At 36.3% G+C, this 26,308-nt stretch overlaps 1 protein-coding gene across 2 annotated transcripts in view; it reads right to left on the bottom strand.

Annotated features, from left to right (window-relative positions):
• The window catches only part of AGTPBP1 (ATP/GTP binding carboxypeptidase 1), a 132,112-nt gene that overhangs the window by 33,550 nt on the left and 72,254 nt on the right, over positions 1-26,308 (bottom strand). For both annotated transcript variants that reach the window (XM_072959195.1, XM_031676616.2), the window contains exons 14-17: positions 23,458-24,173; positions 13,871-13,954; positions 12,197-12,283; positions 11,964-12,112 (exon numbers count right to left, since the gene is read on the bottom strand). In XM_072959195.1, the coding sequence (XP_072815296.1) occupies positions 11,964-12,112; positions 12,197-12,283; positions 13,871-13,954; positions 23,458-24,173 (1,036 nt within the window). The remainder of the gene's footprint in view (positions 1-11,963; positions 12,113-12,196; positions 12,284-13,870; positions 13,955-23,457; positions 24,174-26,308) is intronic.

The following is a 26,308-nucleotide window of genomic DNA, read 5'->3' as shown; positions in this document are numbered from 1 at the left end:
ATCTTTGACATTTAAAAATATTCTCTTACTTCTTTTGTTTTTTTTTTATCTTTCTAATATCTTAAGTTCAGTACTTATTTTTTAAGTACTTAAAAACTGAGCACTTAAGTTGAATAATAACTTATTTTCAGTCTTTTTTAATTTTAAATAATGCAGTTATTAGAGGTGTTCTATTTTCCTCTAAATACTAGTTTAGCTATGTCCCATAAGTCTATAAAGTGATCTCCTTTGCAGTACTTTCTACATTAGAGCCATCCAATTGGACTTTGTCAGAATGAAAATGTTTCATATCTGCATGGTCCAATGTGGCCACCACTGACCATACGTGGCTGTTAAGCACAGGAAAAGAGCCTAGCGCCACTAAAGAACTGAATTTTAAATTCTCACAATAACTGTCCCCTAATGAGGTGGTATTTCTTGGAGCTTTTGCTCCACCTATGTGGGTGCCATGTGGTTATGGTTATTGTGTTGTATAAAGGCTTGTGCTCTATACATCAAAGAAAACCATCAACAAAATGAAACCTCAACCTAACAAATGGGAGAAAATATTTGCAAATCATGTATCTGATAAGGGGTTAATATCCAAAATACATGAAGAGCTCATACAACTCAATAGCAAAAAATCTAACTGAAAAGTGGGCAGAGGATCTGAATGGACACTTCCCAAAGAAGACACAGAGATGGCCAACAGGTACATGAAAAGGTACTCAACATCACTCGTCATCAGGAAAATGCAAACCAAAACTGCAATGAGATATCCCCTCTCACTTGCTAGAATGGCTATTATTAGAAAGACAAGAAATAACAAGTGTTGATGAGAATGTGAAGAAAAGAGAGCACTTGTGCACCGTTGGTGGGAATGTAAATTGGTGCAGCCACTATGGAAAACAGTACAGAGATTGCTCAAATAATTAAAAACAGAGTTACCATATGATCCAGAATTTCCACTCCCTCGTATTTATCCTTAAAAAAAACAAACTCAAAAAGACATAAGGACCTCCCCATGTTCAACGCAGCATTTCTTAACAAGAGTCTGCACATGGAAGCAACTTAAGTGTCCACTGATGAATGAGTGGATAAAGAAGATGTGGTATATATATATATAATGTGTGCATGATTGTGTGTGTGTGTGTGTGTGTGTGTGTGTGTGTGTGTAAGTATAATGGAATATTATTTAGCCATAGAAAAGAAGGAAATCTTGCTATTTGCAACAACATGGATGGAACTTGAGGGCAATACACTGATAAGTGAAATAAGTTGGAGAGAGAAAGACAAATACTGTATGATCTTGCTTATGTGTGGAATCTTAAAAAAATTTAAAAATTAAAAAAAGCCAAAAAACAAATTCATAGACACAGAGAACAGATGGTAGCTGCCAGAGGCAGGGGATGGAGGGGCTGGTCAAAGTGGTGAAAAGGTACGAACTTCTAGTTATAAAATAACTAAGTCATGGTGATACAGCATACAACATGGTGACTACAGTTAATAATACTAAAGTGCATGTGTGTAAGCTGTTGAAGAGAACAGACCTTAAGAATTTCCAGCACAAGAAAAAAAAGTCTGTAACTATGATGATAGGTGATGGATGTTAACTAGACTTAATGTGGTGATCATTTCACAATGTATACATTGAATCAGGTTGCACACCTGAAATTAATACAATGTTATATGTCAATTATATCTCAATGAAAAAAGGTCTGTAAAATCATTATAGCATCTTCAAGGACTGCAACTTGTAAATTCACAGTGTCTAGTCAGTGCTTTTGACCCTGAATTACTCTTTATCTGACATTAATATTACCACTTTTTCTTTATTTTATTTGCATTTACAGAGTTTATCTCTGCCCAACCATCTATTTCAGCTTTATCACTTAAAACACACACCCACACACATTGTCCCTGCCCTACACACTGTGTAACTTTCAATATCTGGCCTTTGAGGACACTTCGGCTCAGAGTAATGACAGATACACGGTGCACTTCATTCCATCCATCCTATTTTCTTCCCACTGGTCACTAAATGCTTTCTCTCCTTCTTTACACCTTCTTATTCTACTTGCTTGGTTACCTTTTTCCCCATTTCCTTTCCTTCTTCTGTCACTTGGAAGCTTTCTATTGTGCTTCTCAATTCCACCTCCCATCCCATAGTTAAGATTAACTGGCATTTCTCTAAAACTGTCTCACATTAAATAACCGAGCAACCCCACCAAGATAAGTTAGCCTTCACTTCTCCCATGGCACCCCTTTTAAAATGTTTTTACTTAACACATTTTTATAAATTCCCAGTCTTCAATCTTGAGATCTTTTTCTTCATTTATTTTTCTCCGGGAGGGTTCACAGGAGCAGATTTTCTGAATTCTACATACACAAAGATGAAGTCTGCTGGCAGTGACAAACGAATGACAGAGTTTGCAAAAGACATCTGGCTATCCTCTAGCTTCCAGCGACAGAGATGAGAAGTCCAATACTAACCCAATTTCTCCCCACGCAGGACAACACAGTGATTAGGGCACATGGCCTGTGACCGGACTACCCGGGTCTGGATTCCAGCGTCACCACGTGTCAGACGCACGATCCCCGGCGGATAACTAAACCACCTATTGCCCCCTTGTTTGTTGTGTGGATTAAAAGTGCCCCATGTGTCGGCAGTAAAAGAAGACCTGGCACATGACAAATTTTCAATAAACGTTAGCTGCTGCTATGATGATGATGTAAGTTCTTCTAAAGTAGAAGTATGTTAAGATTTTCACTTTACACCTGAAACTCAAGTATTTCACTGGTACATATAAAAGATTCCTGTCTTCCCTATTTCTTCCTAGGAGTCAGCGAGCCGTTTCAGTGTGAAACTTCCACCTCCTCCAGGCACACAAAACTCATAATAATGCTTAATTGCAGTAAAGGCAGAACAAGGTTCAGGCTGAGGTCAAAGAGCATACTAGACTTATCTGAAGTGTTCCAATTTTATAAAAGACAATGTATTCTTATATCACTTTTTAAATGATGGTTCATTCTGGTTACAGTGAAGGGAGCTATATTCGGAAAGTCCGACTATAACAGAAAACGTCTGAACAAAACAGGCTGCCCCCGTAAGAATCAATCAAATGAGGTAACTCAGTTTGAGTAAGCCACACTCAACTCAACCTGATACAGAAAGGCCATACTTGGGTAACTGATTTAGTCATTAGCCAAAGGGTAAATCTTTACGTGTATCAAATAAATATGCCAAGAATTGTCCGTCTGGCCACCTGGATACAGATAACCAAAATATTAAATTGCCACAGTGAAACCAGGATCCACTGGCACTGGCCTCTAATAATATTCATGGAAAGGCCGAAGTTGTGCTGACAGCATGTGCAGTACCAGATGCGGATACAGAGACAGACAAGCGCTCAACGTACCGGGAATCACAGACATAATGTTTTCAAGTTGAGGCTGACACCCTCATTTAACAGATGAGGGGGACAAGAAGAGTCTAAAGTGGAGCTTGAACAGCCTGAAGGTACCCATCACAAGCTGCACGTGTCACCTGGACTCAGTAACTCTACAGAGAAAAAATACATGCTTCGAATACGGCTGGTGTTACAGTAAGGAGTCATACTAAAAATAGGAAGGTGAGATTCTTGGTCTGGTGGATAACGGTAGCCATTTGAATCAGAATCCCTCCACATAGCCTCACCAAAAACAAATAAAAAAATGCAGCAAGTAGCACAAATAAAACCTCACATGCCCCAGGCCTTCAGCATCACCGCCAGACGGAATACAGCAAACTTCAAATTACTTATAAGTAGAAAAATGGGCAAAGATACAAGGGAAATGGAAACAATAAAGCAGGGGTTGAAATCCTGAGATCAAAGTAGATTTCAGGCCAAAAAATACTAAGTGAGACAAAGAAGGAATTTTATAAAGTTACAATTCACAGTGAAAATAGAGCAAGACTATGCACCAGGTAAGACCAATTTCCTACATGAAGCATAAGCTACAGGAAATACTGAAGTAAAATAGAAACATATTATTGACAGTAGACTCTAACACTCCACTCTCAGTACAAAACAGACAAATTGAACAAAAATTAAGGATATGTATATAGATCTAAATAAGAGAATTAATAAGGCAAATCTTATGTACGCATGTAGAACACTGTGTAGTGATAATAGAGAATATACGTTCTTCTCAGAGTATGTGGAATAGTCACAAAAATTGAGCATATATTAGATCAAAAGGAAATATAAGTTCCATAAAAGAGGAATCTTACAAACAAAACTGTCTGATGACCATGTAATAAAACTAGAAATTAAAAACAAAATGGAAAAAAGCAGAAAGGACACCCATGCGGGGGGCGGGGGAGGCAGGTCGACTTGAGTGTCAGACCCTGAATGAGGTGAGGAGGGCGTCTGCCCAGAGGTACAGAGCAGAGACAGCTACATATGCTGGAACTGATCAAATAAGCAAACATATTAAGAATAATAGAAGCCACAGTTCCCCATGCTGGAGAAGGAAGTTGTAAATATGGAGAGAAAACTAGAAAACGAGATAAAGCCTGTGGAAGTGACGGTGTCAGTGTGACCTCATGGAGACACTGTGTGTGTACATATGTGTGTGTGTAGCATATAACACACACACACACAAATAAACATACACACACATATAAACTACTATAAACGAAAATCCTGTACAAATGTTTGTATATACAAACATATCCCCTACGTCTATCCATGGACAGGTCCAACAACAATGTACACACTATGCATACAGATCTTGTTTTAAAATACCATTCTCCACTAAAACAAAGCAGTGCTCTTTGAAGAAATGACTGTTTCTAGGCGGGGGCAGGGAAAGGCAAGATGAGCCCTGAGCATCTTGTGCCAAAAAGCAAGGGTGCCCTGAAGAAAGATGGGGACATGTCAGAAGAACACACAAGCCAGCATGAAGGGATCCCAATGGCCAAGTCTTTGGAAATTTAAATATTAAATAATAATAATAGCAGCAAATCACAACCCACCAAGTAAGACAGGAAACCAATTCTATACCAATATTCATATGTAAAATACTTACTAATAACAAAAAGAAAAATGGTAACTTTACAATGAATATGCCTGGCAGAAACCAACTTAATCAAGTGATTAAATGATTATTACCAGCAACAGAACAGGCAAAATCCTGTATCACCAGAACACAGCATCACTTCTGTGATACTCCTGCCAAAGATGACTGACTTAAATCATACGGTGAAGAACAGGAGACAACCCCAAACTGAGAACCAGTCTACAGAGTAAGTGCTATAATTTTCAAAAATGTCAAGGTCATGAACCTTAAAGACCGCAAAACTGTTCCTGGCTAAACTAGTCTAGCGACTCGACGACTAAATACAGTGTGTGGTTTGAGCTGAATCCTTATGCAGCTAAGGTCATCACTGAGAAAACAGGTGAAACTAAAATAGGGGTCTAAGGATTAGATGAGATTCATGTACAATAATCTCATGTTGACAGTTATCCTGCAGTTAAATAGAAAAATGCCATGTTTGCGCAAAACATACTGGAAGTGTTTTCTAGGGTGATTGGGCATCACTTTCCATGCCCAACGTGGATAAAGAGTACTTTTCTGTAAGTTTGAAATTATATATAAAAAACATTTAGAAAATGATGATCATAAATTGAACGAGTCTCTTGATAAGCTATTTTGTGTGCATCATTTTATGTTTCTAATGGGATCTTTATAGTTCTTCCACCCATTGCCTCACTTTATTTAACAAATATTTACTAAACATCTAACTAAATGCCTTACTATAAATACAGTGGTCAGCAACAGAAATACTCTCCCTGGCCTTGTAGAATATACACACAAGCTTGGTGGGGGAAGGGGGGCGGACACAAGGAGGGGAAGTATTAATTAGCCACATACAAAAACAACATGAAACTGTGAAGAGCACCCTAAAAGGAGAAAATTGCAAGGAGCTCTTATGAAGGGGACCGATGCAGTATGGGGAGTCGGGGAAAACTTCTTCAATCAAGAGACAGCTCAGCTCAACTTCAAAGTACGGAATCAACTAATGTGAGCAAGGTGGGAATGCGACAGAATTGACTCCAAAATTCCATTTTGTTGCCTGCTTCCACATATGTTCACTTTATGTAAGAAGCTGGTTTAAAATCTTCATGTCTCTGGGAGACTTGGGAGAGGAAGGGTGAGGGAGAAAGAGGGAGCTCCCCCTGAAAGCTCCACGTTATCAAAACGCAAGACTGCCATCTAGTGGTGACTTGAGCAAACCTCCTTCAAGCGATGGGGGGAAGGGGAGAGGAAGGGCTGGATAGGACACGTACATACCAGCGTCATACAGGGACATCCATTCTCAAACACAAATTCACAAAAAAATATTCATTGTGAGAAAACCAAAGCTAAGAAAACCACGTATTTAATGGAATTACCTAAAAATTCTCCAAGAAAAGGGCAACTTGAGAAAAAAAGCAACTGTAACTCTGTCCATGTGGGGGGCACTGCCAAAGAACAAGACCTCTAGTGCGCACATGTGCTAGAAGAACCCAACATCTAAATACTCTCCCAAGCAGCACGTCCCAATGAAAAGCCAAAAAAATTTTCACAATTTCCTAATTATTTGCTGACTGCAATCATGTATGGCAATTAAGTAAATTCTTCTGGCTGAAGAAGCTTCCACTGCAAATATTTTCCTTAGACATCAGTCCCATCTCTGCAGTGAATGCAACATGGATCTGACGACAGGAACATTAACTACCTAGCTAGTTATCATTTCTTGAAGTGTTGAACTCTAATTTACTAAAATATTGGCCCCTTCTGACTCCACTGATGTTCTTACACGTCAAGATTTGTCATTTGCTGCATTAACTGAACAAATCTAATAGTAGAGTTCATTTAAAAATTACAGCTACTTAACAACTCCTTCCGCAGTTTCTACCAACTTCCTAATTAAATACTTACAAACATAGAAAAATAAAAAGAAGATTCACAACAGACAACTTCTTGTCAGAATCTGGGAGGAATCGCTACCAAACTTAAGGCAGATGGAGCAGGACTGAGAAAAGTCCAGTGCAGAATATGCTTCACAATCTATTTTTATGCACACATCTTATGGATTCCCACAGTTGTACTACACCTTGAAGGCCCTTAAAGAACAACATATAAAGAAAATAAAGGAGAACAAAAATAGAAAATAGAAAAAAAAAACCAAATGTATCAACTGTAAAAAACTTTAAATAGGTTAAAATCACGTATTAAAAGACAAAGGTTGAACAACAAAATGCAACCTCTTATTTATAAAAAGAATCAGCTAGATGTACCAAACAAATTCAAACCAATATAATATAAAAATAGAATTGCGAGCAAAGGATACTGAATGGAATAAGTATGACTATTTTATACTGTTAATGGGTATATAAAGGAATAAAGAAAAGTTATAAACGTCTACGTGCTAAATGATACTGCATTCAAACAGAAATACATATATATTTAAATGAGGTCTTGACAGAAACATAATAGATGTGAAAGACATTTTTTTAAAGTCTTCGGCAAACAGAGAAGATACAAAATAAACAAGGATACAGAAAACTGAATAAATGGATTTACAACAATAAACTTAACAATGTATACTAAATTATGTTACCAACAAAGAATATATATTATATTCCAAGAGCCCATGAACAAAAAAAAATCGACTAGGTATTAAGCCATAAAAATTATTCCAAATCATAAATTTCACATCTGTGAACCAAACTGATTAAAATGTGACTATAATAAGAAAAATCATGACCAAAGTAATTTAACCACTAAAAATATAACAAGCCCCTTCCTAAATAATTCTTAGGTCAAAAATGATACTTAAACCACACAAAAAGAAGCAACATAGAAAATAACACGGAGGTCTTAGCATCAAACTCTAGAGGAGAGGGGTACAGAATCAGGCTGTAACTGAGATCCGATACAAAACCTAAATGCTCACAGAGGAGAGAGACCCTGAGCCCACCACCTTTCACAGGCACAGCTAAAGCACAATTACTGCTGAACCATCAGTGGCAAAGGCCAGAACCTCCCAGGGAACATGTTCTACAACTAAATATATAAAGCAGAACCACAACGAGACAGGTTGGGGGGGGCAGTCATGGCGTAGTCAAGACCTCTGGGCGGGCAAAGCACAAACAGGAGAATAAGTATCACTGCAGAGGTTCTCCCCGAGGAGCCAGGGGTCTGAGCCCCACACGAGGTTCCCCAGGCCGGGGCCCAGCACCAGGAAGACAAGCCAGCAGGGTTTACTTTCAGGAGAGCCATGGGGCTGTGGGACATAGAGATTCCACGCCACACAAACTCACACGTGCTCCAGGACCCAGGGAAGAAGTAATCTGAAACAAGCCTGCGTCAGACCCACCTGCTGGTCTTGGGAAGTCCCTTGGAGAGGTAGGAGGAACCTGGAGCTCGCCTAAGCACACAGGTGCTGGGGGCACCCATTCTGGGGAGCTTGCTCTACCAGGAGGACACCGGTGCTGGGAAGCGCCACCGTGGAATCCAGCCTACTGGCCCCAGGGCCCAGCCCTTCCCCCACCCAACAGCCTGGAGGCGCCAGTTCTGGGATGCCCGAGGCCAAGCAAGCAGAACACAGCCCCATCCACCAACAGGCAGGCTGTCCTAAGAGCCCTTAAGACCCCTGAAGTGACAGCCACCCCAGACATGGCCATGCCCACCAGAGAACCCCGGACCCGGCCGCACACACCAGTGTGTGGGCATGAGACCCGGGACCCCTAGCGCCATACTTAAGAATGCAGGTAAACAGACATGGATAGAACGTACAAAAAGAAAACTGAAAAACTTAGGTGAGGGCATAAAAAACTTTAATAAATAAATATACACACCATGTTCCTAAGTGGCGAGATTTAACATACGAAATCTGATTTCTCCCATATTATTGTAAAAGTTTAACACAATGGAAATTTGAGAGCACTTGATAAAATTATTCAGAAAAATATTCAGAATAAACTATGCAAGAAAATATTTAGTACAATAATGTTTATCTGAGCAGTATTTAAAATAGAAAATAATTAGAAACAACTTGCTGTAACAGGTTCACTAAACACTGCAGTAATCATTTCATGATGTAAGTCAAATCATTACGTTGCACACTTTAAACTTACACGGTGCTGTATGTCAATTACATACCTCAATAAAACTGGAAGGAAAAAAACAACTTTAATGTCCAACGAAAGACGATTTGGGTAAATAAGATATGGAACTGTCATAGGATGTCCATGAAACTCTGTTTCAGAGGGATATTTAATGATCAGAAAAATATTGATGATAAAATGTTTGGTTAAAATACAGCCTATGAAACTGCATGGGTTATGAGCCTTATGTTTTTAAATAAATCTATAACTATATGTATGTAGAAATCACATACTGCAGTATTAAAAAGGCTGGAAAGAAGAACAAGCATTAAAAGAAGTATCTCTGGATGATGTAATGTTGATGGTTTTAATTTTCTTCTAAACATCATTCTGTTTTCCAAATTCCCTACGAAGTGCGTTTGGAAAGTTTGATACACATACCAGAATACCCAAAGGGCAAGGGGTAAGGAGGAGGGGAAGCTCACAACTAAAGCAGCCATCTGTCTCACTGTTTTCATTTATTTTTAGCTATAGAATTTTATTCACTTTAAATTTAAAATGACACTAAAGGAAGAAATTATTTATCACATAGTAGTATAGTTTTTTAAAATAGAGAAGCACTGCTCTCAAGTGTATACTTTTAATTACAAAAAATTAAAATATTTTAATGGAGTAAGTGTATTATTTTATAAAAGTGAATAAATAGTAAAAATGCCATCTACCTACAGCAGTAGAATTTGAAAATTGTATTCACTATTGTTTCAGGAATAAATATGCCTTATATTTTACTTATAAGAGGCATGGAAAATACAAACATAATTACATTTAATTAATTGTCCTTTACTCCTCTAAAATATTACGTTAGCATTATAATTATAAGTTAAATACTGAAAATACAAGATTCTTTACTTATTTTGGTATTATTCTGAATGATTTTCAATTAACGTAATTTTTAAAGTTATATGAAGGTTTAAGGTCAATAGACATTTCTAAAAAATATGATATTCAATGACTAGTAGTCATACCCAAAGTCATAAAGACTGCGAAATAGATTTTATCAAGAATATTCATATAACTATTCATGCAAATCAACATAACCACTAAATTCTTAGTCGAAATATATATATTCACAAGAATAGATCATTTAAAATTAGATTACTTAAAACATTTTCAAAACTTTAGAAAATGTTTATAACTAAATCAGATATTATGCAACCTAATTTTCGTATAATTATTACATTAAATTAGTGAATCTGACTAAAGCTTTATCCCATATATGTGAAGGAATTATCCAGAGTATACAATTTCCTATTTTCCGTATAAATAATGACAATTGGGAACCTCTTCAACTCTTGAAAGCTTCCGTTTTCAGATATGCTCTCTTATAGAGAATCATCATATTCATGCTTTTAACAACTTAGAACATTTATTTAAAACATACGTATGGCATTTTATGTCTTAGCTGTTAAAAGCTTTTCAATCTTTACAACAAATGATTGAGACCCCCGAGAAACTGTAACTTGTCATACACAATACATCTGCTTCTCCTCAACACACAGTGAAAGTGGGGTTTTTGCATGACAGAAAAAAATTATTTCCTTTTACACAAAAATTCTTATCACCAGATAAAATACTTAAAATTTGATATTTTAATTTTAAATGACCGATATTAAGTTTATACAATTATATTATCTCCCACTGGTATAACATTTGACTGTAAAGGCCTGATGCCTTGGCAAATAACCGTAAGTTTTATATTTATTAAAGTACTGAGTACAAAGCCTTAAATGAAGCTATAAATTTAATATTTTTGCTGGTACAAAGCAGGGTTTTTAAAAATCGTCTCATGAGGAAACCAATGAAACAATCAAAAGAAGTTAATTCTTTAAAAACATCAACAAAACTGACAAACCTCTAGCAGGACGGACAAAGAAAAAGACAGACAAGACACACATTACTATCATCAGGAATGCAGCAGGGGCTATCATTAAAAAGGCAGAAAGGGGACACTACAAACAACTTTAAACACACATTTGAAAATTCAGAAGAAATGGATCAGTTCCTAAAAAGCACAAACTACCATAACTCACTCAAAGTGAAATAAGTAATCTGAATAGCCCTAAAGCTATTATAGACATTTAATTCCTAATTTCAAAGACTACCAAATAAGAAATCTCCAGGCCCAGATGATTTCATTAGAGAATTCTACCAAACATTTAAGAATTAACATCGAATCTACACAAGCTCTTCAAGAAAATAAGAGAAGGGAGTACTTCCTCAACTCATTTTATGAGGTCAGTATCACCACCATAGGCCAAAACCAGATACAGCACAAAAAACAACACAAAAAAACCCTATATAACTCAACATACCTCCTGAACATAAATACAAAAACTCTAACAAAATATTCCCAATTATACACAATGATCAAGTAGGGTTTATTACATAGATAAAGTCGGTTCAATATCCAAAACTCAATCAATAGACTACACCATACCGACAGGCTGAAGGAGAAAAATCACACGATCAGACCAATTCATGCAGATAATGCATGTGTCAAAATTCAACACCCATTCATAACAAAAACTCTCAGCAAACTAGTAATAAAAGGAAACCTCACTCATTACATTTTAAAGGGCTTGCCTTTCCAAGGGTAACTTTCCACCAACAAAGCAAAGCTTAGTTTATTTCAAATCTTGCATAAATATCTGAATTTTAAGAACTAGGGAAAACAAAAGAACACTGAAACTTAAAAAAAAAAATAGTTTTTTTTTTCTTTTAAATTTCTATCCTGCAGCTATGATGCCTACATGCCCACTAAATTGTGAGAGAAAATTGTCTTACCATAATTAAATTGACTGTTGGACTTTTCACAGTTAATGATGTTAAACCTGTAAGCAATGCTTGGTCGCATTCCACTGACTTCAAAGTAAAACCACTGATGGTAGTGATTGCTATTTATATCTGAGTTCAGAATGAGGTCGTATTCATTTCTGAAAACAGAAAATAAAGAAATCTGATGAAAATTAGGAAAATATCTGCATACATACAAAAGGAGAAAATTTTTAATGACTTACTTTCTAATTTGAATTACTTTGCGTAGATTCCCAGATTCAAATTTGGAGTTAAACTTCAAAATATCTCCTTCTTCTGGAATGGTGTAACTGAATAAAATTTTAAGGTAAGAATAATAAAATATATTGCATTTAAACAGGTGAACAAAAAGTAAACAAACCAAACCATACTACAGATTAAAAATACACTTAACTATTGCTACCTCACCCTCTTCATTATTTTTCAACCAAAGAACAAAACCAACATAAGCAAAATACAAACTCTGGCTAAAAATTATAACTACAAGTAGAGATTTATTCCTACATTTACAGTGAATGTGAATCATAAAAATTTTTGCCTCCCTGAATGTCATTTCTAAATACTAAAAATCTTACAGAAAAGATGAGACATTTTTTAAAGTACATATGACCTGTATTGAGTAACAATAATTCTAATAAACCATGCAGTCCTCAAGTGAAAGTATTATTTTTAATTTAGAGAGCTTACATTACCTATTATCTTCTTTAATTAGCACCAAAAAGGTGGTATTACCCTCATTTTTACATATTCATTACTACTTTAGTGTTTACTGAGCAAATTCTAGATGCCAGATACCGTTTTAGTTATTTGTGTGTTTCCCTCACGGAATTCAAGTTCTCATTCTTCTGGAGCCTACATTCTAAAAGGGGAAAACGCACACCCCAAGAAGCTCAGTGATTCTGTCCAAAGTCATCTCAGTGAGAAATACACTGGTACGCTACACTCAGGGCTCCTGAGGTTCTGTTTTTACCACATCTGCCTGGTCTACATGACACAGAATTATAAACACTGAAGTGAGTAAGTGATGATGACTAAGGTGGATTTGTTTTTCATTCTTGAGACTATTATTTCAAATTCAGTCATTAGCTCTGATACAGCTTGACTCTTAACTCTCTAACAAAGATCTTTTTTAAATGTTTTATTTCCTCCAAATATGACCAGCAAAATGTGACATTTCTCACAAATATTAGAATGTTAGGGGAGAGGGAAATCCCACTTGAGGGTTGGTTAAATTTCTCATTTCAGGAGACAAAGGACTAAATGGTAGTACATTCATCATTTGTAATTTTCATTCATTTACTCATATTTAAACCATAAAACGTGATGGTGTTGGTGATCATCCTAACTTGTAAACGACACTAACACATCAAGGATCACAAAACAAAAGGCTTAAAGGTCAGGTAAGAACTTGAAAGACTGAAGCCGACTGTAAGTGGTGAGAGACGAAAAGAGAGAAGTGCAGACCGTGGAGAGTTAGCCGGCCAGCACGTTCCTTCCAAAGACAGTGGTAATTTGTTGTCCTAACAAAATGAAGGCTCAGTATTACAGGACAAAACTGCGGCATTCCTGTGAAATCTCCAGTCTCTTAAGTGGAGGTAATTTCAGTTTTTAAAAAGCAAAACCTCAGACTTTTACCTTATTTAAACCCACTAAAAAGTCCTCCTAAGGGACAAACAAATGCTTGTGATATATCCAACTTAAGTAAATAAATATGATTCACTATTACATTACCATTACATCCCTGCTAAAAGATAAAAACATGGTGGGGGTAAGCTAGGGGGAAGTTAACTACATTTTTTAATTTAAAAAAAAAACACTGAAATTTTACAGTAAAAATAAAACCAATAAAAGTAAAACAAAAGACAAAACAGACTTACTTTGGATTATCTAAGTCATATACCACTCGATCTATGATATCACTCTGATGTATTAGCCTCTCAATATCTTGAGCAATTTTTGTCCTGAAATCATAAGACAGAAGTTTGACCAAAATTCATTATTACATGCCAAGGCACCACTTTTTCCAAAAGAAGTGTTAGATAAGAAAACAGTGTAAACTGATAAAAAGAAAAAGTCTTAAAATAGAAATGATCATTCCTCTATATATTTTGCATACAAAAAATTATCAATACATAACAAGACAAAAATCAGTATTTTAAAATTCTGAGTTCTGGAAAATAACCACATAGAATACAGCTACAAGTCCAATAGTTTAAAAAAAAATGCTGAATGTCTATTATGCCTTTCTATACAGAAATGGTGCTGGCCCACTCTGCAGTGCTTAGTTTAGGCAAATAATGGTGTATACATAATAGCAGAATTGTTAGAAGCAATAAAGATCTGGAAAGCCAGAGATTATGTAAGAAGGAGATTTTTTTAAAACCCACCCTCACTGGAATTTAGCTAAAATGCAACTGGCAACCAGCTTGCACATTCTGCCAAATCCTCTCTCTCTTCTGTGGTTGAAGAGGAGTGCAGGAGGGTGGTCCCTGCATCTCTAGGATTCTCTAGGCCTGATCGCTCCTGAACCAGTCCACCAAAATGAACACCAACGAACTGGAAAATTCCTAAAATGCCCGTCACTGTCCTAGAACGAGCCACACACACAACCCACAACCTTCCCCATCGATATTTACGCCAAGAAGGACAACAATCACTAAAAGAGGCACCAAACTGTAGCTGAGACAGAACGATCTGAATCATAAAACCTGGAACTTCGGGCAGACCGGCCACAGAGGCCACAGCGGGAAGGCGCCTGATGTTCAAATACAGCTGCTTCTCACAGCATCACTTGTTCTTAAAGAGGATGCTGATTATCTGAACTGGTTTAAATTTCAAGTCCGTTTCAGCTAAAGAGTGGTAATGCAGATTAGATCTGTGGTTTACTGATGTATTGAGAGAGCAAAGTGAGAAAGTTGCCAAAATGGTTATAATAAAATCTCAGGAATACAATAAGCACTGAAAGTCTTCCTTAACTTCAGACAGACGTTGAACTGGTCTCCTGCACAAGGATACTTCTTTGTGATTAAAGAATATTAACTCTCATATGATTTAAAAATATATCTACCTAAAAATATTGTAAAATATACCACAGTAAAAACCTAAGTTCACAATAAGCCAAAAACCTATTCTAAGAATTAAAAAATCATCAGAAAAATATTAAAAGGCGTGATAAACAGACGAAAAAGGATACTAAAAATTTAGAAAGTGCAACTCTAAAAGTCTTAATCTAGTAGTCATACAGGTAAGCATAATTTATTTTTAATTTTTATGCTACAAAAACATAACTCACCGCTGACAAAGCACTCTAACAAGAAAAAAACGAGTATCAAAGGATTATGATATAAATCCTCGATTTAGGTTCAGTGTCATAACTCTGAAATGTCAAATTCTTTCTAAAGAAACAAACTTTTAAAAAGCTATTAATTATAATAATAAACAAATCCAAAATTTTTCTCACCCAGATCTTCAACAATGAAAGAGATGGCACTTCCATATACTAAGATACACCACACCAAAAAACACGAGTGTTCAAGTCTAGAGAATGACTAAATACAGCCATGTGTCAAAATCATTTATTAAATATTAAGACTGATATATACCACAAACATGCAAAAAATTAATATTTAGACTTTTAATGAAAATTGTATTATAAAGCTGATACAACAGCCCAGTTCTACGGCAATGATCCGTAATGAAAAACAAGGTAAAAAAGCCCAGATATCGACAAGGCGGGCAGGTGATGTAACTGATGGGGCTGACTGGGTGGTGCTGCGGGAAACCAGGGAACACAGGCTTTGTCTAAAAAAAAACCGAATGTTGCCAAGTAGGAAACAGGTTAAGGCTGTCATACCAATTTTTTAAGAAACATCAAAACCTTGGATTTCTATGCGGAATCTCTCAAATGTTAAATGCTGGCAATCAGTTAAGAAACAAAAACAAAACAAACAACAAAAAAATCTCTGAAAGTGAAGTCAAAATCATGAGCAAGTTGAATATGGTCTACAGGCCACTGGTTTTCAACCTCGGATACTGTACTTTAGGGGACATTTGCCCATTTATTTTAGACTTAGATTAGACCTAAAATTCATACTTGAGAGAAATCTTTGCCATGCCCTCGGCACTCATTAAGAAGAGGAAATACAGTCTTTCACTTACACATGTATTCGTGTTAAACAGCACAACTTTCATAAAAGGACATCAATCCTTCCTTCCTGGACCTCAGCTGCCTATTAAAATATACGGCTCTCCAGTCAAAACAAAACAATAAATATTTTCCAGGCACCCTCAGTGACTATAACCTCAAACTTACGACATTCATGGAAGGCTTGGCTCAGAAGAAAATAAAAGGGTGGTCTGAAAAATGTGTGGCCCATTCAGCCCAGTAAATACTCAGAAGTTCACATGGATATGTGGCCACTAGCAAAAGTGAGCTTTTGTTAGGTTTCAACCAACACAGAGTAACATTATAAGAAACAATTTAGTACACCTCATTGCTGTATTTACTTTATTATAAGGATATTATGGGATATGCTGTTCATTACATTAAGTGTTCTCTGAGGATTCGTGGAAGATACTCTTCTTGAGTAGGGTATAACCGTATGTATACGATCCTGATATTGGAATGATTAACAGGACAGGCTCATGACCTAGACCAGGGTGACCCTTGGCTCTGCCATTTACTAACAGCGTAACCCGGGGTAAGTTACTCAAGAATCCTAAGCTGCAGCATACTCTTCCATAAAATAAGAAAAATGACAGCAATTTCCTCATAGAGCTGTTATACCATTAAATGACATGCTTCATAAACATATATGCACATATATGCACTGCATATAAAGTGTTTATTACTCAGTTCCGTGTCTGGCCCATAAAAAACACTCAATAAAAAGTATTGCTCCTGCTAATACTTGTACTATTACCTCCATTCCAGGGGTACTTATGTTTCCCCAGAGCCATTCTATACGTGATATAAAGACATCCAAGGTTTTGCTCTCCTTATTTTGCTTTGGCCTTATTTTGCTTCATATACTTTTTGATTTTAGATTTCTGAATAGGTAATATATTGATGTGGTACAAAAGTCAAATACTACATAAAAGAATTAAATGAAAAAAATCTCACTTTCAACACAACCCATATCCTCTATTCACCCAGTTAACTACTTCTATTACTTTCCCTGCACAAGCACCTTATTTTATTAATAATACATCTTACAGCTCTTTCCATCACTGTACAGATGTTTTTGTTTTTTAATAATTGCACAGAATTCATAGACAGGATGGATATACCATAATGTACCTAGTCTCTGACTGATGGACATTTGAGTTGTTTCCAATCTCAAAGCAATGCTGCAATAAAAATTCTGAATAGATGTGCAAATTACATGTGTGTATGTACATATATATTTTATATATATGTCATAAATTCCCTGATATGGGATTAATGTGTCAAAGGAATTTAATTTTGATAGACCCTGTCAGATTGCCCTCCACAAGAGGTATTATCAATTGACAATCCCACCATCAGTGTATACACATGAGGTCCTGTTTCTCTATAGCCTCATCAATAGAATGTGCTGTCAAATTACCACATTTTAGCCAATTTGTTAACTGGGAAATGATATCTCAGTACATTTTAACTTGCATTTCTCTTATTTTGAATGAAGTTGCACATATATCTGTAGTTAAGTCACCACATTTCTTTGCCATTTTTTCATCTTATTTTGCTGAAAGTATTTCGGTAAAATACATGAAATGTTTTTTAAAACAAGGTCACATGGATTATATTTTATAATAAAATGTGAATTATTATAAAATACAGGTAGGCAATTTTTCTAAAACATACAGAAAAACAAGAGGAAGAAAACCAAAATGCTAAAAATAATTGTTACCTCAGGAGAATGTGGTAAAGAGTGATCTTTCTTCTTTCTACTTTTTCTCATGTTCTAATTTTATGAAATATGAAAACAGAAAAAAAGGCACAAAAATGCTAAGCATACTTTAAACTAAGAGATGAGTTTCATTTTAATTTTTCATCCAACGTAAACCAAAAATAAGGATTTCAAGTAATCATCAGTATGTATTTACAATATTTTTTTAAATGTTTGGGCATTATCCACATTAAGATATAAACCTTATAACAGACTTCTTCCCCTTCCAAATGAAGTGAAGAGATTTTTAATGAAGCTTTACTCATTTACTATACTTTCCTTTAAAAAGATCAATGATTACATATAAGAAAGATCATCACAAAGTAGAAATTCAAAACGACAAAAAGATATTCTCATTGAATAATTTTAAGCAATATAATGCTTCCTTTTTCTGAAAATAATAAAATAGTAAATTCTCATTAATTTTGACATCATTTATTTACAATGATACTGCACTCAGACAGGGACTAAGCTAAAAGTTGGTAAATAATTTTTTAAATGTTTATCATTTGACTCAAAAAATTAGTTACATAAGACTAGGCAACTAAGATAGGCAAAGTAGAATCAATATCCTCAATGTATTTTTTTTTAAAAAAGAAGCATTTCTGAGTACTTTAGAAATACCAACTACCTGGCTCATATTTGATACCGTATTACAAAAAGAGAACCACAAAGCCTTCAGACTACCTAGCTACAGGGGTAAGCAAACTTCTCCTATAAAGGGCCAGATAGTAAATATTTTATGCTTTGCAGGCAACATAGTCCCTGTCACAACCATTCACCTCTACCACGGTGGCACAAAAACAGCCACAGGTAATACATAAACAAATAGGCTGTGTTGCCTGTGTTCCAACAAAACTTTATTTAGGGACACAAATATAAATTTCATATAATTTCCATGTGTAACAAAGTATTATTTTTCTTTGGATTTTTTGAACCACTTAAACATATAAAATTTGTATGAAAACACAAAAGACCCTGAATAGCCAAAATAATCTTGAGAAAGAAGAATGGAGCTGGGGGAATCACAGTCTCTGACTTCACACAACACTACAAAGCTACAGTCATCAAAACAGTATGGTACTGGCACAAAAACAGACACACAGATTAATGGAACAGGATAGAAAGCCCAGAAGTAAACCCACACACTTATGGTCAATTAATCTATGACAAAGGAGGCAAAAATATACAATGGAGAAAAGACAGTCTCTTCAACAAATGGTGCTGGGAAAACTGGGCAGCTACCTGTAAAAGAGTGAAATCAGAATATTCTCTAACACCATATACAAAAATAAATGCAAAATGGATCAAAGACCTAAATGTAAGACAAGATATTCTAAAACTCCTAGAGGAAAACATAAGCAGAACCCTCTCTGACACAAATCATAACAATATTTTTTGATCCATCTCCTAAACTAATGGAAATAGAAGCAAAAATTAACAAATGGGACCTAATTAAACTTAAAAGCTATTGCACAGCAAAGGAAACCATAAACAAAATGAAAAGACAACCTACAGAATGGGAGAAAATATTTGCAAAGGATGAGACCAACAAGAGATTAGTTTCCAAAGTATACTAACAGCTCATACAACTTAATATCAAAAAAAAAAAAAAACAAGCCAATCAAAAACTGGGCAGAAATCCTAAACAGACATTTCTCCAGAGAAGACATGCAAATGGCCAATAAGCACATGAAAAGATGCTCAGTATTGCTAATTATTAGAGAAATGCAACTCAGAACTATGAGGTATCACCTCACACCAGTCAGAGTGGCTATCATTAAAAAGTCTACAAATAATAAATGCTAGAGAGGGTGTGGAGAAAAGGGAACCTTCCTACACTATTTGTGGGAATGTAAATTGGTGCGGCCATTGTAGAGAACAGCATACAAGTTGCTTAAAAAACTAAAAATAGAGTTGCCATATGATCCAGCAATCCCACTCCTGGGCATATAACCAGAGAGAAGCTTAATTCAAAAACATACATGCACCGTAATGTTCACAGCAGCATTATTTACAATAGCCAAGACATGGAAGGAACCCAAATGTCCATCAACAAATGAATGAATAAAAAATACGTGGTGTGTATACACACACACACACACACACACACACACACACACACACACACACACACACAGTGGAATATTACACAGCCATAAAAATGAATGAAATTAAACCATTTGCAGCAACACTGATCAACCTAGAGATCATCATATTAAATGAAGTAAGTCATACAAAGACAAATATCATATGATATCACTTATGTGGAATCTAAAAAAAAAATGATACAAATGAACTTAACTTACAAACCAGAAATAGACTCACAGACATAGAAAACAAACTATGGTTACCAAAGGAGGGGGCAGGGATAAATTATGATCTTGGGATTAACATATACAGACTATCATATATAAAATAGATAAATAACAAGGACCCATTGTATAGCACAGGGAGCTACATTCAGTATCTTATAACAACCTATAATAGAAAAGAATCTGAAAAATTAATGTATAACTGAATCACTGCTGTACACATGAAACTAACACAACACAGTAAATCAACTACAGTTCAATAAAAAAAAATTTTTAAATTCTTGTGGGCTGAACATACAGGCAGTGAGCTGTATTTGACATGTGGGCCATAGCTTGCTAGCCCTGATCTAGATGAATGACTATCAAACTTTTTTGATCATGACCTGCAAGAAACACATTTTAAAAACCACTACCCTACACACACACACACACACACACACACACACACACACACACACAGCTGCAACAAAGGGTTTATGAAACAATACTCAGCTGCGCTACATGTGACACGGTTATTTTCTATTTTAATACTGGCTACTAATGGACATCAACCCACGGTCTGAAAAACAGCAATCTTGCTTTTAGTTAAAATTGCTATCGAGACAAATAACATTATTTGCTCAAACACACACACACACAAAGTCAGTGGGAGAGCCAAGTCTATAGAACCCAAGCATTTCACCTTGCTTTTCAGAGTGTCCTGACCTGCCAAGACGCCTCACCACACCACATCGTCTCACCACTCTCATCAGGTCACATCCAACTGTCCAAGTATCGTCGCTACATACATGTGTTCTCCCAGTTTCAAATTAATGTCATCTGAAGGACCAAATAATCCTAAGATGTTTCATACCCATTAATCAAAAATGATGGGTAAAAAGGGAGAAAGGAAGCTTTGACGTATGCACCTCTGTGCATCGGGGCTACACTGTCCACCACAAACTCCACATAAACACTTGACAAACATTTGCAGAGTGTATAAAATAAAATAAGGAGGAAAAGAGTAACAGCCTCCAAATATCAAAGTACTGCTGCCTGATATGTGACTCATAAACATTTTAAGCATATATTTTTGCAGTAATTATATCTAAAGCAATTAACATTATCAGGGAAAGTCCTACACATCTAAATAAACGGAGTCACATTGTTTTGTTTCATTGAAATAGAGTTATATTCTTGCCTCACATCAAATACCTGATACTCATGGAAATTTTGACAAATATGATACGAAAATGGAAATTATGACAAATAAGATCAAAAGTGTTCTTTGCAACACTCACCATCACACAAAATATATAACCATGCAGCAAAAGAGACTAGCAAAGGGTTTTGATTTACTTCATAATTTATGACTTACTTCTGCTGCAACAAATCACAAGGCAAAAGAATATTTTTATCAAGGTTTTGAAAATCAATGGGATAAAAAAATCTTTGAAACTTCCAGGAAACATGGATCACTTAACCTTCGAAAGTGTGTCAGAGCCCAGCTCTATTTTTCTCACTGCGTTTTCCAGGAGCAGACGCAGGTAACCAGGTTGTAAATCACTGGGTTTCCTGTTTTCATTTCCTTGAGCTCCATCTCCTTTGCACTTCAACTTGCACCAACACACCTACCTTTAAAACACATATCCCAACACTCAGTGACCATCTCCATCCTCCGGTATCTATCTAAATCCCCCTCACTCTCACCTATCACCTCTGCAGGACTTGGCAGCTGATCTGATTAAGTGACCCAAACATTCCTTAGGGATCTGAGCCCCTGGCAATCATATCATCCTCATTCCAGGGTGGCCGTGATATGTCCACTCACACTTAAAACTTGCGGTCACTTGAGCACCACTCATATTCAGTCTGTTGTCACTGTGTAAGAAGCAATCCCACCTCCTCTAGCTGATCTGGATCAAGATGGTAGAGTCTATTCCAATCTGCTGGTCCTACACACAAGAGTCTAAAGTGAACTATTGGCAACCAGAGCTTGCAGTTAAGTTGTACCCTTGCTATATTCCCTGTGGAAAGGCTGCACCCACTCTGGGACCAGGACTGCTAACCCTGCAGAGCTCAGAGGTGCAGGGACAGAAGCACAGTGCTCCCCAGTGGCACCCTGTGAGCTGCAGTCAGCAGGACTGCTTCTGTTTCCACCTCCTGCTTCCCAGGCCCCTATATCCTTTCTACTGGGGATAGAGAACCATATGGAAGTTCCCAATTTGCAGAGCATTTCCTCTGGGCTGGAGCTCCACTCGCGCCTTCTGAGGACCATTCCGGCCCTCCAGACGCCGGCTGCCTCTGGATGACGCAGTCTGGGATACAACCAGCGGATGCCCAGGCCCAGATCCAGGCCCACACACATCTCCCAGCAGAGAAAGACCCCTGTTCTGGTGCTGTGTTGCACACGATTCCATACCTGCAGATCAGGGCGTCAACTGGTAGCACCAAACATATACTACATCACCAAGTAAAAATGATTAATTACACTACATGCTAAACACAAAAAATAAATAAGTTTCAATTGTGCCTTAAAGGAGCTCACAGTCTAAAGAGAATCAAATACCCACAGTAATGTCTTCCCTCATCATTACATACATACTCATAACAAGAATATATAAATGCTTTAAGGTGCTAGTAAGCCAGCATCACAAACTCTCAATCATAATCACTGAAAACAGTCAAGTCACACCAAAACTGTGCTTATATGCTAAATATTAACTAGTTGGCAACAGTTAATAATATTTGTAATTTCTGAAATTAATTGGCAAGATTTAATAAGTTTAGTTCTGTTTTTATGAATCCCAAATTTTTACAGTTATATTTCTAATTCTAAATTTTACAACAAAATACTGCCCATATTGCTATTTTTAAGTCATATATCTAAATCAAGTTCAAATAATAATCAAATTACTAAATCAATACTTATTACCTATGCAATATTTATTTAAAGATTACTAAATAATGTTTTATATTTTCAGATTCAACCTAAATAGGAAATTTCTAAATTGTCTAATGGTCAGGTTTATCAAGCTGGCTTCACTCAAGTAAGTAATGAGCTGAGAATATAAAGTAAACTCATATGAACCATTTCAAAACCATGCAAACTTTCCAAAGCAGGATAAAAAATCAGACTAACTTTAATTCAGAGTAATTTTCTTCCTAAATACCCAAAGCGTAAGTATGCCTCACATTCTGACAATGGTCTTGTTTAGAAGGAAGAGACCTTCAACTCACCTTTGCACACCATAAGGCCTTTCCAGAATAGGCTCTCTGAAGGGAGGAGGAATGTGACCAAAATAATCAGGGTAAGCCACCTCGGAATATTCCGGGACAGACTTTGTACTTTTCACAATCTCAATATAAAGGTCCGAGTCATGGAGTGTTGGTCCGTCAGGGACGTCGACGGGTGCCTGCTCCACGGATGAAGTCGACTCGGTGTCTTCATCATCCTCGGGTTCGACGCCAGTACAGCAAAGCTTGCCGAGCTGCACTGTTCTTCCCTCAAACAGGACGTTCCCACAGGAAGCCACGTGCGGACAGGCTTTATTGCATGTCAGGACGGTGACGGGGAGGCCGCAGTCCTTCTTCACTCCTGCGGCAAAGCCCGGGGCTGTTTGAGAAGGAACACTCTGCAGGGTAATTCGGTCCAAGGCCTTCACGATATCATTGTTCAAGCTGTGAACAGAGAGGGCAGTTCTGTTTTGATCACCTAGCTGCTGCGGTAATGTTCTGTCACTCTCTTTAATGTCTTCTTTTGCCGGATCCACACAGGCAGGTTTCTTGTTATCCTCGTCCCCTTTAGGAGACACGGTCGCCTTCGTTACAACCCCTTTTCTTAAACTGCCTGAATTCCCAGATGCTTCCTCTTCTGCCGTGGGAACAACAATAGGACCACGAACTTTCCCCTCAAATACAAAAGGCCTTGGTTCTTTGGAGATTAAATCATAGTCCTTTGAAAATAAAAGAATATGATTCATCTTTTACATTAACAAAATTGTATATTAAAAAAACGTATTAACAAAATTAAGACATACTCGTTTTACATGCTGATTCGGAACTCTAAGATATGAAAATTTTAAAGATGGAAAAAACAGGTTATGTTTTAATTTTGCTAATAAAAGACAAAATGTTTAATTACCACAAAATTCATTACACTATTTTGCTTTTTCTATTGTAAGAATAATGCCTATACAAAATAGAAATCTGGGAAATTTTAGAAACGTATTAAAACCATACAAAATCCTATTAAATGAACCACAACAGCTAATGTTATTCATCAATTCAACAAATATTTACTGTTGGTTTTAAGCCAAGCACTGTTTCAGGCACGTAAGATCCAGCAGTTAAAAACAAAACAAAACAAACAAAACAAAAACCCCACAACTCTTCCCTTTTGCAGCTTACATTCTACTATAGAAGGAAGGGAAAGGACCGTCAATACAAAAAGTAATAAACATGACCAAAAATATATTTTATGGAATGTTGGAAGGATAGAGAGTTATAGCAAAAAGAGGGAGAAAGGAGTAACATGGATTGGGAATGCCAGGGGGAGGAGATGTAGGTGGCAACGTTAAATGCCATTAATTACAGACAGGAGTCAGAGATGGTACCAAAGTGTCTGCCTGAACAACTGAAACCCATCAGGGTTTAGCTCTGGAATGTTAAGTTGGAGCTAGTCATGTGCAGACAAGGACGTAAAGCAGGCAGCTGGGCATGTTTGTCTAGAATTCAGAAGAAAATTCTATGCAGAAGATATAAATTGGACACTCACTCACATACAGACTCTATTCCCAGCCACAAGGCTGGAAATTATGAGCAGAAAGAAATAAAGAAGAGGACAAAAGACTGTGCCTTGGGGTACAACAGTCCTAAGAGGTTGAGGAGATGAAAATGAAACAACAGGAGACAGACAAGGAAATGGAGAAGGAAGAGCCGGGCTGCAAGATGAAAGCCAGGAAGGAAAAGTGTCCTGCACGACACGTGAAAAACGGATGCTGCTAACAGATCAAGCAGTCTTTTCTCTTTTTATACTTTTAGATATCTTTTTGGTCTACAGAAAACTTTACCAAGGAAATAGACTGCAACTGATTTAGCCTTTATTCTACTGGTGGGCATTAAATCCTTTATAGAATAGTTGATTAAAACAAAGGTGAAAAAAATGAAATAAAAAACAATCCAAATGAAGGCAAGAAAAAGACACAAAGATATACAGATGAAACAAATGAAAATACAAAATAAGATCTCATAAATATAAATACAAATATATGAAAAATTACATGGAAGTGAACTAAATGTTCCAGCAGTTAAATGCAGAGACTCAGACTTGAGTTTTTAAAGTCCAGCTATATGCTGTTTAAAAGATAAACATCCAAGGATACCAAAAAGTTGATGAAGAGATTTAAAAAGATACCAGGCAAGTAACTAAAATTAATGTAACTGCATTAATATTATTTTAAAAACCTTTTCGCCTTAAAGCCATAGAGATAAAAACTAACTTCAATAAAAGGTTCACTTAATAAAAAAGAGAAGTCAATTTACATTTATGTACAATAAATGATAAAGCCTCCAAAAATATGTAACAAAAACTGACAAACCTGCAAAAACAAACATATTTGCAATCATGGTTGAGAAATTTTTAATATGCTTTTCTCAGTAACTGACAGCATAGAAATAAAAATCCATAAAGACAGAAAAGAACTTCTCAGCACAATTAATAATCTTGTCCTATTAGGCGAACATACAGCTGTGCTTAACTGCAGAAGAGTTCTCTTCCAGGACACAAAGGCAAAAACAAAAGTTGACCATATTCAAAAGCCGTAAGACTCAAAAATTTCAAAAGATTATAATCATACAGATTATGTCCTCTCAGCCTACATGCTAGAAATCAATTAAAAGATAAATAAAAACTGGAAATTAAAAAGCAAACTTTGACATCACCGAGGACTCAAAGGAAAAAAATCATCATGGAAATAGGGCTTCAAAACAAAGAGTGAAAGCATTAAATATCAAAACTTGTGTGATGCAAGCAAAACAGTAATTAGAGGGAAATTTGCAGCTTAAAAAGAGAAATATTGGAAAAGAAGAA

The sequence above is a fragment of the Vicugna pacos genome, chromosome 4 (genome assembly GCF_048564905.1).
Source record: "Vicugna pacos chromosome 4, VicPac4, whole genome shotgun sequence".
In the NCBI taxonomy this organism is placed as follows: Eukaryota; Metazoa; Chordata; class Mammalia; order Artiodactyla; family Camelidae; genus Vicugna; species Vicugna pacos.
This window is presented reverse-complemented; position numbering and strand designations above follow the sequence as displayed.